Source organism: Manacus candei, unplaced genomic scaffold (assembly GCF_025592945.1).
Source record: "Manacus candei isolate 608988 ecotype Guabito, Panama unplaced genomic scaffold, ASM2559294v1 h1tg000014l, whole genome shotgun sequence".
Lineage (NCBI taxonomy): Eukaryota > Metazoa > Chordata > Aves > Passeriformes > Pipridae > Manacus > Manacus candei.
The window spans coordinates 38102718-38116403 of record NW_026138062.1 but is presented as its reverse complement, the minus strand read 5'-3'; the positions used below and the strand labels follow the sequence as shown (position 1 = coordinate 38116403).

The 13686-nt window shown below is 41.5% G+C and overlaps 1 protein-coding gene across 6 annotated transcripts in view; it reads right to left on the bottom strand.

The window, feature by feature from the left end:
- LOC127467640 (protein O-glucosyltransferase 3-like) overlaps positions 1-13686 on the bottom strand; it is a 62441-nt gene that overhangs the window by 29566 nt on the left and 19189 nt on the right. For 2 of the 6 annotated variants that reach the window (XM_051779791.1, XM_051779797.1), the window contains exons 3-5: positions 7537-7681; positions 2942-3017; positions 1249-1375 (exon numbers count right to left, since the gene is read on the bottom strand). In XM_051779791.1, the coding sequence (XP_051635751.1) occupies positions 1249-1375; positions 2942-3017; positions 7537-7681 (348 nt within the window). The other 4 variants (XM_051779792.1, XM_051779796.1, XM_051779794.1 and 1 more) reach the window with 4 other exon arrangements.

Below are 13686 nucleotides of genomic sequence, written 5' to 3'. Positions count from 1 at the left end.
TAAAAAAAGGGTAATTAGATAGTTAGGAACCTGTGATTCAATCTAGCAACAAATATGTATTTACATACATAGACAGACAACCTCATGACCTAAAATTAAACACTATAGAGCTCAATTAACCAAAATATTTATTCAGAAGACTGACAGCAATATATTAAAGTATTTTTATTGTCAAAACCAATTATGCCTTTGCTAATTGTATTCATTTTGTATTTTGAAAATAACACACATATGACTGTTTTGTTACAGAATTTCCTAATCCACTTAAATAAGCAAGACTGACTGATCGGTCATTACAGATCTGTGCTAATAGTACAGAATCATTAAGAAAGCATTGCTAGGTATGTATAGTTAGAATAAAAGGTGATCCCAAGGTACTAAAATTTTCCATTTTTCTAAGTTTTTCTTCAGCACGCAAAAGAGATGGCTCCCGAGAAACTCAGCTTAGAACAAGGCAAAAGGTGTGTTGTTTCTGAGTCTTCCATTTGGAGGACATCAGCCAAGCTATGACAGACACACCAAGAGGTGACAGGCTGAGTTTCAGAACTACTGTCCACCATGCAGTGCTCTCTTCTTCCAGCACTGCCGACTCACTCACTACTTCCCAATCACGCTTTCAATCTGTGATCTTTTGTAGTTTTGGGTGGTAGAAAATAATATTCAAGGACATTTCTTTGTATAGATCTAAGAAAATCTGGAAAGTTTATGGAAAAACACCTCCGTACTCTAATAGGCTGAGTCTGATCTTGCCTCCCTTCCCAGTGTGAGGAAAAAAAACCACAGAAAAGAACCACTTGACTATAAGGATCCCAGAAAACTAACTGAATGCCACAATGCCTCTTGCTTCTGTGGTTTGAGGCTTCACAATTTATAAAACCAGGCCCAATAATTCACTATTATCAAAATTATGCATGCAGGAAACTGGGATGAAATTCTTCTCATATAATCATATGTCTGCCTCTAAAGGATGCAATATGGGCTCCTGAGAAACAGCAGAGTAGAACTGTACACTTTTACATGTGTTTCTTCTGAATCATATCAGTATGAGATAAAATGCAGTCTAAGAATGATCAGTGACACATCTTGAAGTCAATGTCAGAGTAACCATTCTGCTGTCAAACAAAGACAGCAAAAAGTAGCCACTCTGCTAGAAAGTAATGAGTTGTATCTTTACAGCCCATACTTTTGCAGAAAATTCTCTGAAACCAGTCACCACAGTATCAGAACAAAATAAGGACACACACTTACCACTGAAAAACTCCTTCTCTAGCTGATCATTCCATTCCTGTGTACTTTTCTCCATCATTTCAATTTGGTTTGTATCAAAAGAATGACCACTCATTTCAGTTGACATTGGGGAATTACACATTTCAGCCTGTTAAAAATTATAAGTTAACATGTTTTTAGTTCAACATGTGGGTTCAGATCACGTTTCACATCACATGACAAATCGTGTCACAAGTCCCAGAGATCAGCAAACTCTTTCTGGATCTTTTAAATACTATATTATTAAAATACACAACTGAGGATTGTAAAGTTGCATGCATTTTAGAGACTTTCACACATGTAATAAGGAGAATTACTCATTTTGTCCTCATACTGTAGCTTATTTTGGATACATGAGTTATAATGGCCTTCTAATAAGGGCATAGTTTACTTATTTTATCCATATGCATCTTTATTGCATTGTATCTTTTTAATGAATTGCATCTCTTAATTTAGTTTTTCTCAATCCATTCTTCCTTGACCAGCATATTTTGAAATTCATGCGCTGACCTCCTAACAGAGATTTAATAATTTAACACTACAGCCAATTTTCTTATTGCAAGACAGCACTTAGTGTTAAAAGTGGGGAAAATGTCATCCTATTCCCCATCTGTGTTTAGTTTATGTGTTAAACTGGAGAGGTTCTATCCCACCCATATTTCTCTCAGCTAAGGTTTCAGATGGTAGACGTGCAGACAGCTGCTGAACTGCTGATCTATTTCAGTTGAGACTCTTCCTCTTTTTTTAAAAAAACCCCCACCTCGCTATGTTTTTGTTCTCAATATTCATAATATTTTACTTGTCTAGCTATAATATAGCTTTATATAATATGTTTATATAAGAGGCAGGATTATCTGATAAGATCTTTGTTCAGTCATATATTATTATAGATTATCCCTTTGTTTTTGAAATATGAGAGAAGGGAGGTGGCCAGTTTACCTCCTCTGTGCCTTTGATTATATACTATATACCTTCTTAGTCCCCTCTGCTGGTATACCACTCAAGTGAAAAGGAAGAAAGACATGTTAGTAATATAGGGTAATAAAGTAATTCAAATAGAAAACATTATCTTTGGAAGAAAATCTGTTATTTCAACAGCACGCACTCATATTACATCAGAAATAAATTTGTTGTTTCATCATTAAAATTATCTTGTGCTTACAAAATGGAACATTCATCCAAAAAGTAATTTCCTACTGTCAAAATTTACATTTACATGGCAACTCTGTGCATGGAGATGTTGCAGGAGAGGCTCTATCTTACTGCCTGCCCAAATCAGCTACTCTTTTTCAACCTTGTACAGTGATGTGAAGTAAGCACACTAGACTATTTATTCATTGCGAATTTTGTAGTTTGCTTACAATTGTCAAGATATGTGAGGGTCTTTGCCTAGGAAATGATCCATGTAATTATTCTGTCATTATGAGAGAACTTAAATCTGGCAGAGCTAGACTCAGGGCTTACCTATGAAAGCTTCGGACTTGTAGAATTAATGGGCAAGCTCATTCTACTACATTCAGCAACTTCACAACACAGACATTGTCCTCAGCATTTAAAACAAGAACTGCAAGAATACTATTTAAACGTGTTATATCAACAGCGCAAACCAAGGGGACTGATTTTTGCAAAATCTGTAGTTAAAACATTGCTGAGAATAAATTGATAAGCTGCTTACCGTTGCCATTTCTTCCACTTTCGAGGGTGGGCTAGCAGAACTGTCATATCTGTAGGCAGGAGGATGTAAATGTTGGCTTTGAAAAGGAATGTGATGTAATTTTATCAGGTAGTAAATATCCAGCAGTTTCGCATTTTAACAACTACTGAGAAGCATCTGAAGAAAACCTCCTCTCTGAAGAATTCATCCTTCCCTCCCCTGCGTCCCCCCAAAAAAATCCTGCTTAAAAAAATACTAGGAAAATGTACTGTACATTTTGGCTTTGTCAGCTTGCAAAAATCATATCTGTGCAGCCAAAAATGAACTCAACCTACTGACATCTGAATGGCTGCAACAGCCATTAAGTAGTTGCTTCAATTCAGCATTATGATAAGATAGTATAATTTCTTTTTCCAAACAACAATAGTAGGTACTACTCATAGCCGAAGTTATGTACTTGTAAACCTGTAAGTGGTTTGCATCTGCAATTCTATTGTTTTTCTCTTCCATTTCACCCTGCTCACATGTAGAGCTGTGCACTGCCCCTGCAAAGGAGGAGAGACAGACAGCAGATTGTTTTTAGTGTGAACTTTGGAATTTGCTGCTACTCATCCAAAACCAGCCTTTATTTACCAATTTCTAACACATGGTAGAAGGCTCGTCTGCTTTCCTAAGGTATATCAGACTGCAAGGGCTTGGCAGAGAACTGGCTAGAGTGTCTGTGAGTAATGCAGTGGTTAGAACAAGATGAGAAATCCTGAACATAAAAAGTACTCTGCTCTATGGGATGACTTGCAGATATACAAATACAAAATAACTAAAGAAACAAGAACAGGACTTGACTTCACTGAGTCTATTTGAGTCTGCAGAACTTTATTTTACAACTAAGCAAACCCAGTCCCTTCAAAAGCCCTGAAGGAAATGTTGCTCAGCCTGTGCTTATTGCCAGTTCTTCCTTGTCTCAGAACTCTTTTTTCCCAGGAAGTTAATTCTTGAGAGAAAGTGAAATAGGGAAAGATGGTTCTGCTCAGTCCTGTTTGTCTCAAACTTTTTTTGAATGACCTTGTTCTTAGGCTCTTAAAACCTTCTTGTGCTCAGGTAGACTACTTTATTGTGCTTCTACAGCAAGTATAAACCGGCTTGTTGGCAAGTTCTTTGTGGCCCAGCCTTTCCTCCTGAAGTGCTTTGTCATTTGTTTGCAATGTGCTTGCAGGCAGGGAAGAACAGTTGAAAGGTGCAATTTGTTTTTGCTTCTGTAATTGTGAACTGTAAAACCAGGATTCCTCTCTGACATGGGGTCCAACTGAAACCAAACAAGCCTGTTGACTTCAGTGGGCTTAGGATCTGGCCAGACAGTCTGAATCTGAAGTTCCTAATTTTTTCTTGTAGCACTGAATAAGAATAGCTATTAATTCACTGGGTAAACTCCCCCTGTGAATGAAGTTTACAGAACCAGAACTCAGAAATGTATGTAGCTCTTTTTTAATCTTAAATAAAGTTGACTATGTTTTAATGCTTCTACAACAAATTAAGAATTGAAACTTACGTTTCAGAGTTTTTGCAACGATTTCCTGCAAACAAAGTTCAATGAAATCCCGTGGCTTAGCAAGTTACCTTAATTTTACTCATATGCATAACTAAAATGTAAAAGCTTTGTTAGAAGCTTTCTTCTTCAGCTTTACTGTGTAAAGCTGCTCTACAGCTCTCCCCACTCCCGACACTTGGTGTTGCCTTAATTGCTCCTTGCAATGAAGCTACATGAAGTAGACATGTTAGTTAGAAATGTCAGTTAGAAATGTCTTCTGATAGTCTAGGCAAAAATTAAATTTTCATTTGCACCTCTGGCACTATTCTAAATTTATGCCTGTCTTTGTTGTCACTGTTCTTTCAGAAATAACTGGCCATTGCATCCTGCTTTATTTTTCTCCCTGTTAACTTACACAGACAAGGTTATTTTAATCTTTTCCCTGTGCTAATCCCTCCACTTCCCAAACTGCCTCGTTATTTTTTCTGAAATGCTTTTTCAGCATTTCAAAATTTAAGTTTTTCTTACTTTTAGAGAAATGTTGCTTAATTTTAGGAAAAAGTAATTCAGTTTCTTTTTTTAGTTGGGGATACTGGGCAATGTTTACATTATTTTGTACACACATGCATACACACATACTTGCAAACATTGTCTATTATTCATAAACAGAAGAAGTGAAATAAATGTTCAAGTTCAGAAATATTTACCATTAGAAAAATACTACTCACTATGGAAAGCAAGAAATTGTAATTTATACTTTTCCACTTCTATACATATGTTATCTTTTTAATGACAACCAAATGTAGGATTATAAGTAAAATGTAACTATCACTATGACAACAATAATAAAAATCCATGACTTCAAATCTGCTGCGAATTAGTATTTTCACTGAGGCACCTGTCTTCCCCAGGCTACCTCTAAGTTGTCTAATGTCAGTGTAATCCATTTTCTTCTATACTATTCTTATCAATACTATATAAGAAGACAACTAAACAACAAACACATAATTCACATATGCTGAAAACACAATTAAACAGCATTTCTTTTCCCGGATGAATCACACTTAAATATTAGAAAATAATAAGGATGAATTCAAGAACACCAAACACCTTTGAACCAAAAGTGATCAAACATTTCACTGCCTTCAGATTACAGCTACAAACCTTTTATTAGCATCTTCTGTGTCTCCATGTAAGCACACTCTTTCTTGCAGCATCCATAATTTATTCCCACCGTAAAGCACCACCGCAGCTGATGAAACTGTCTCTCCAGTACAAACAGGACCCTCTAACCAGGTATTAATACTTAGCCATTTAAAAGCTTCTGCCAGCTAGGCTTACTTACAGGATTTACAGTGCTGCGTCCTATTGTATTTCACTAGCACTCCAAAATAACTCTACCTGGTGAGAGGCAGATTATTTCAGTGCTTTGCCTATGCATAAAGCAAACCACATGCCACGGCAACACCTAGAAGAGGGTGGGGGAAGTTTTCGACAGAGAGGCGTGACTAGAAAATGTAGCAATCAGTGTAGTTACACGTCAGGATTGACTTGTTTATTTTTCAAGTTGTGCTCGGTCAGAAATCAAAGGCATTTGAGCCTGAGATATGAGAGATTTTCTGTGGAAAAGCCAGATAAAAGCTGATGTAATGAGTAGGCACGCTTTGGTTTTTTTTGCCTTCTTAAATTAAGAAATCTTTCAGTGCTTAGATTCTATAGCACAGCTCAGACCTTCATGTGTGCATTGGCTACCTTACTGTGCACCAGGATAAAGCACCCTTGAAATCTGATTCTCAGTTACACAAATGCCCCTTTATTCTCCAGGGAGGGCTGTGGCCCAGTGTTGCTGTGTCCCAGCATGAGGGGCATTACTGTGTCATAGGGAGGAAGAAGGACCAAATGATGTGTATGGAGCAGTGTTAAAACTGCAATTTTTTTTTTTGCTGTGCTGTGTTGTTATGTAAAAGAATTGTTACCAGTGAACATCCACAAAGCTAACCTCACAGCCTCTATGCAAACCTCTCCTTAAGTCTCCTGCTTTGATACAAACACTCCACAATAGCAAGCTGCTGTGTTACAAAACCTACATATCAGACTAATCATAATTTCTTTAGAGGCTTGCATTCCCTGTCATTGTTTATTACAGCCATTCATGCCACCTGGGAGCCCTAGGCATGGACCAGAATATCAGCCTGAGACTCACAAACAGAGTGAAAATCAGCTCTTTATACCAAAGATCTTGCACCTTCATGCTTAAGATTTCACAGCACTGCACAATGCACCTTTGCCTATGATTGCCAGTCCCAAGCATTACCTTAAGAGGCACACAAAAATAGTAAGGCTTCATTCAGATGTTGCAGACATACAGGATCACACAGGACAAAAGTTAGGGGAGAACAGTCAGCCTAACTAGCCTGACTATGGCTTACCCCAGACTGTGTTCTGTCTGAACAGCAGCTTTAACCCTGTGGATGGCAAAGGAGAAGGATGCTCTTCAAATAGCAGCTCCAGAGCTGCATATGAGACCATCTTTGGTCCAGATCCAGCTAAAACCAAAGCACTGGTGAAGCACAGAAGACCAAATCACTGAGAGCTGCTCTGTTAGCCTGGCTGGAGCTACAGCTGCAGGCCTGTCTCTAACTGCCTCTGGGCTAGAAATGGTGGGAACGGTGCAACAGAGCTGCCTGGGGCCGGTACTCTCTGCCGTGGCTTGGGAAAGCTATACTTTCCTATTGTATCACAGCCATAGGGCACCTGATCCCCATGTGCCTTACACCTTGTCCTCTTGAGAGGGAATTAAATAGGATGCAGCCGCTGCTAAGTCTAGAGCCTTTCATATACTTTGTTATGCAAAACCTGAGCAAAATAGATTTAGCCAAGAGACTTTACCTATTACTTGTACTTAGTCCTCATTGTTCTGAAACAAACCGGATAATCTCTCATTACCTGACCAAGTAAAATCCCAGTCATCCCAGTGAGGTGAAAGGCAAGAGACTGGAAAAATAATTTAATGAGTTTTCTAAGCAAAACACAGAACAGTTCATAGACTTTTTTAAAACTGGAAATAATGTATGTTCTGATTATAGCTCACCGTGGTTGCTTCTGAGTCTGGGTTTTCCTTGATTTTCTAAAGGAGGAAAGCCAAGCAAAAGGTGATCTGAATCCCAGAAAGGAAGATGAAGTGTTCTTTTGTGCTTGGGGATTTGTGCGGAATGACATTTTTAATTCTTTATGATCTAAAAACATGATAAAAAGCAGATTTGTTTCTTACTAAATACAGTATTAAAAAATATATATAAATGTTATGTCTTCATAAAAAATTTTCTTTTGCTTACCTTTTATGCCAGGGAAATCCAATTTAACTGACATTTTTGGAGAGACCATGTGACCTGCTGTTTTGTAATGACTAACTAGGAGACAGAGAAAGATAAACAGATCTAAAGTTTCAAAAAGTATTATCGGTTTTGGGGTGATGCGTGTGAGATAAATGAGGCTGATTTTCAGAAAGTAATCAGCACTCAACCATTTGAAAACTGTTGTGGGTTAAAAAGGGTTTTCCCCTGGAGTTGGAAAGTGGTTAACCCCGGGGGTGGTGTTCTTGGTGTAGAGCAAATCAGAAGCTACAGTTCACCCCTGTGAAATGAACATATTACAACAGACCAGAAAAGGAGACCGGATTAGGTAGCTGGAAGAGAGGCAGCCATGGTTTGAGACGCCACATGTTTGAGTGGGGGCCAGTGAGCCCCGCTGGGGGGTCAAGGCCCCCAGCCCCCGGCTGGCGCTGTGGAAACCCAGAACAGTGTTAAAACTGGATTGGGTGCCATGGCCAAAGGTTGGGGGAGTTTCTCCACTGTGAATGGGCAGCACAAGACAGAAAAGTGGTGGCAGAGGCAGCGCTGAGTGGAGAGCTGTGGCTGAAAGCCAAGAAGATAGCCTGCAACCAGCAACATGGCACATAGCCAGGCTGAGAGATGCAGAGATGTTCCTGCAAGGAGGGAGAGCTGGCAACAGAGCAGAAAAAACTCAGCAGAGATTGTTTTGGGTAAGACTGGATTACCTTCCCAAAACCCAGAAACCTCCTGAAGAGGAGGGGTGGGGTTCCAAACTTTTAGGGAGTCCCAAAATGCAGCAGCAGCTAGAGAGAGAGAGAGAAGAGCTGAGAACTCGGAGACATCCTGTGAGCTGGACCAGGATGGAATGCAGGGGAAGTGGCCTTCCCCCTCCCCCCTGTCATGTTGGCAGCTGAGATGGAGCAAAGGAGCTCTGTTAGAATGCTTGGGGCAAAGAACTGAACTGAGAGCACTAAACTGTTCTGACTCGAGGGAACCTGACCCCTTGAGGAAGGGACTTTCATGGGATGCCTTGCACCCCGTGATATGACTGTGGTAAGGCGAGTTTTGTCTCTGCTTTGCAGCCCACGGGAGAGACCTTTGGTTGGAGCCAAAGGGCCGAGAGGGGTGAACCCCCCCCCCCCGTGTTGTAATGGAGAGAGAGAGAGAGATATTTTCCAGCTACGACAAATCCAGCTGCTGCCTTGAAGAGGAGAGATGCTCCTGCCCTGAAAGAGGAAAAGACCTTTTCTTCTTTTCTTCTGAACTTTTATTGGAGGGAAAGGAGAGATTTGATCCATGTAAATATATTGCTTTACCATAGGAGAGATAGTTAGAATTGTTGTATATAAATGTATTGCAGTATTTATTGTGTTAGTAATAAATTTTGATATAATTTCCCCATGTAAGTAGATATGTCTGAAAACCCCTCTCACATTGAAGAAAATTGGGGGGAATTTGGAAATTGGATTTTAGGGGAGTTCAAACCATGACAAAAACCATATCTGTTTCAAAATATAGGTAAATTAGACATTTAAAAATTGAGGTACCCACAATCATTAGCACTTTCTTTTCACATTTATAAGAAATATAAATGTGATCACCCAGAATATACAATGGCTTAATAGACTGTAATGTAACTACATAACAGTAATTCACACTAAGCTGTCTTCTGTATCACACAAGAAACAAGACCACTCAGGAATAAGGCACTACATTTTTTTTACATTTAAAACAACGCATGCCTGAAACAATACAACAGCTTGAAAATGGCTTATCTGATGACTAGGAGAAAGCAAATCCAGAAATTAGAGCTAAGTGCTACTGATAACAACAGCAAGGGGCAGCATTTTGGACCTAGTCCAAAATGAAGCGAATAATTCATGTCATGTGATTTAAATCCTGTGTGTAATATATGGCTTTCACTTCAGTGACAGTCACTGTGTATTTCAAAATGCCACATTCTTTACTCCTTTCAGAGGCATTGACTTGACAATGCAGGTGACATCAGGAGAGTCCTAACAGCACTCCGCTATAGCCAGGATGGTCTAGGGATGTAGACAGACCAAGGCTTGCAGGTGGAAGCAGTACCTTTTATTTAGCCAACTTATACAGTTGGAAATATCAGACAAGCCTCTGAGGCACACAACCTCTTCTTCAGATCTGAAATAGGAGCTTTCAAAGTTAAATACCAGAGAACAATTACACAGAGTTTAGTTAGCTAGTGCATCAATTAGACCATCTCTGAAAGAGAAAACTCATAGATAGCTGTGGACTAGAGGGAATGTTGGGGGAAAAGTGGTCAGGAAAGACAGATCTGTTCTGTGTAGGTTTCACTTTTCTTTTGAAATACATGACTCTGCTTCCAGTTGATATGAAGCACAAACAGGAAAAGCTCAATGAAAAACATGCAGAAATGTGAATGGATAAAAGCATATATTATGCATGAAAACTATCTGGATGGAAGATGAAAGACAGTACAGAATACCATGCTTGCTATAGAGACATCATGTTTCTTGTGCATGTTCATTTTGGATGGTCATCAGAACCTGTGAAAGAGATCTCCAGAAGTTCCTTCCCGGTCAGGCCAACTCCCAGGTTTTGACACTCGCCCTGATAATCAGCACTGGCATGCCTAGTGTTACTAGGAAGAGTTTTCCACTGGTACATTCAAACCTCTCTCACTCAAACCCATCTACTTATTCCAAATATCATTTAGATGCTTTTAGATTTTTAAGAAAACTAGGTTAAAACTGAAATGTATTTTTGTGCTGGTTTTGGCTGGGATAGTTAACGTTTTCCATAGTAGCTTGCATGGGGCTATGTTCTGGATTTGTGCTGAGAATAGTGTTGATAATTCAGGGATGTTTTCATTATTGCTGAGCAGGGCTTACACAGAGTCAAGGCCTTTTCTGCTTCTTGCACAACCCCACCAATGAGTAGGCTCAGGGTGCACAAGGAGTTGGGAGAGGACATAGCCGGGATAGCTGACCTCCACTGACCTAAGGGACATTCCAGATCATATGGCATCATGCTCAGAATATAAAGCTGAAGGGAGAAGAAGGAAGGGAGGACATTCAGAGTGATGGCATTTGTCTCCTCAAGTCACTGTTACGTGTGATGGAGCCCTGCTTTCCTGGAGGTGGCTGAACAACTGCCTGACCATGGAGACTAGTGAATGAATTCCTTGTTTTCCTTTGCTTACAAGCATGGCTTTTGCATTACCTATTCAACTGTCTTTATCTTAATTCACAAGTTCTGTCACTTTTAGTCTCCTGTCCATCCTGATGGGGAGCAGGTGAGTGAGCAGCTGGGTGATGCTTAGTTGCTGGTTGGGGTTGACAGTCCTATATGATGCCCAATGTAGGACTCAAAGGATTTGAGATAATGACAGATTTCAATGGAATGTGCTAGACTGAAGTTACAGCTGTTCTTGCTGTTTAGCTATTAATTGACAGGTTCCTGTGCTTGCCATGGGCTTGCTTGCCTGACTGTACATTAGAGCCTAGTGCTTGTTAGTGGAATGCTAATGCACCATGGTTATGGTGTACCTCTGAAGGGATTGTGGCCCAAGAATAAGTCCATACTGGAAAAGGTACACCTCGAAGCATTTGTGGCTGTGCACGAGGTCATGCTGGAGAACCTTAGAGTGTGTGACCATGGGTAAGACCACGACAGAGCAGGTACTCCCCTGCAGGGACTGCAGCCATGGGTAAGATCGTGTTGAAGGAGGTGTATCTTTGAAGGCATTGTGGCCTATGGAGGAGGCCTCACTGGAAAACACGCACTTCAAATGGACTGTGGCTGCAGATACATCCACTGCACACCAAGTATACACTTGGAGAAACTGTGGCTCCACATGGAGCACATACACCCCTGCAGTATGTGGGTAAGTCCAAGACAGAGCAGGGGCAAGGGGAAGAGTTCAGTGCAATGCTAAACCAGATGGTGAGGTTCAAAGGGACCAGGGGTGGAGATGGTAATGAAAATATGTTTAAATTGCTGTAAGCCAAGATGTGAGTTGCATGTTATGGGAATGTGACCATGAAATAATAGAAGTTTCAATACTCAGGGACGCAAAGAGGGCCATCAATAAAACTTCTGTCTTGGACTTCCAGAGAGCAGATTTCGGCCTACTCAGAAGACTGGTTCAGAGGGTACCTTGGAAAATAGCCCTTGAAAACAAAGGGGTCCAGGAGGGATGAACATGCTTCAAGAAGGAAGTCTTGAACACACAGGAGCAGGCTGTCACAGTGTGTGCTGAAAGGCAAGCTGTCGGGGAAGACAGCCAGCCTGGCTGAACAGGGAGATTTTGAAGGAAATAAGGAGAAAAAAGAGAGCTTACTGACTATGGAAAAAAGGGCTGGCTACTCATGAAGAGTTTAGGAATATAGTTAGGCCGTGTAGAAAGAAAATTAGAGAGACAAAGGCACAATTTGAACTCAATCTAGCCACTTCTGTTAGGGATAACAAGAAGTGCTTCTACAAATACATCAATAGCAAAAGGAGGGCAAGGAAAACCTCCATTCTTTGTTGGACATGCCTGGGAATATAGTTACAAAAGATGAAGAAAACGCTGAGGTACTTAATGCCTTCTTTACCTTAGTTTTCAACAGTAAGACAGGTTGTCTCTCAAACAGAGATAAGAAGCTGAATAGCCCCCTGTAATCCAGGAGGAGACAGTTAGCAACCTGTTGAGCCACTTGGATCCTCACGAGTCTATGGGACCAGATGGGATCCATTCTAGGGTGATGAGGGAGCTGGCGGAAGAGCTCACCAGGCTGCTCTCCGTCATTTACCAACAATCCTGACTCACTGGGGACGTCCCAGATGAGTGGAAGTTGGTGAATGTCACGCCAATCCACAAAAAAGGCTGCAAGGAGGACACGGGAAACTACAGGCCTGTCAGCTTGACCTCAGTGCCTGGCAAGGTTATGGAGCAGATCATCCTAAGTACAATCACACAACATCTACAGGATGGACAAGGGATCAAACCCAGCCAGCACAAGTTTAGGAAGGGCAGATCCTGTCTGACCAACCTGATTTCCTTTTATATCAGATGACCTGTCTGGTGGATGAGGGGAAGGCTGTGGATGTGTGTCCCTGGATGTCAGCAAAGCCTTTGACACCATCTCCCACAGCATACTCCTGAAAAAGCTGGCAGCCCATGGCTTGGACACGGGCCCTCTGTGTTGGATTAGGAACTGGCTGGAGGGCCGGGCCCAGAGAGTGGTGGTGAACGGGGCTGCATCCAGTTGGCGGCCGGTCACTAGTGGTGTCCTCCAGGGATCAGTGTTGGGCCCAGTCCTGTTTTAATATCTTTATTGATCTAGATGAGGGGATCGAGTGTACCATTAGCAAATTTGCAGATGACACCGAGTTGGGGGGGAGTGTCGATCAGCTGGAAGGCAGAAATGCTCTGCAGAGGGACCTGGACAAGCTGGAGAGTTGCGCTGATTCTAACAGGATTAGGTTCAACAAGGCCAAGTGCTGGGTTCTCCACTTTGGCCACAACAACCCCATGTGGCACTACAGGCTGGGCACAGAGTGGCTGGAGAGCAGCCAGGCAGAAAGGGACCTGGGAGTTTGGATTGACAGGAAGCTGAACAGGAGCCAGCAGTGTGCCCAGGTGGCCAAGAAGGCCAATGGCATCCTGGCCTGGATCAGGAATGGTGTGGCCAGCAGGACCAGGGAAGTGATTCTTCCCCTGGACTCAGTGTTGGTGAGGCCACACCTGGAGTACTGTGTCCAGTTCTGGGCCCCTCAGTTCAGGAAGGATATTGAGGTGCTGGAGCAGGTCCAGGGAAGAGCAACGAGGCTGGTGAAGGGACAGGAGCACAAGTCCTGTGAGGAGAGGCTGAGGGAGCTGGGGTTGTTTAGCCTGGAGGAGGCTCAGGGGAGACCTCATCACT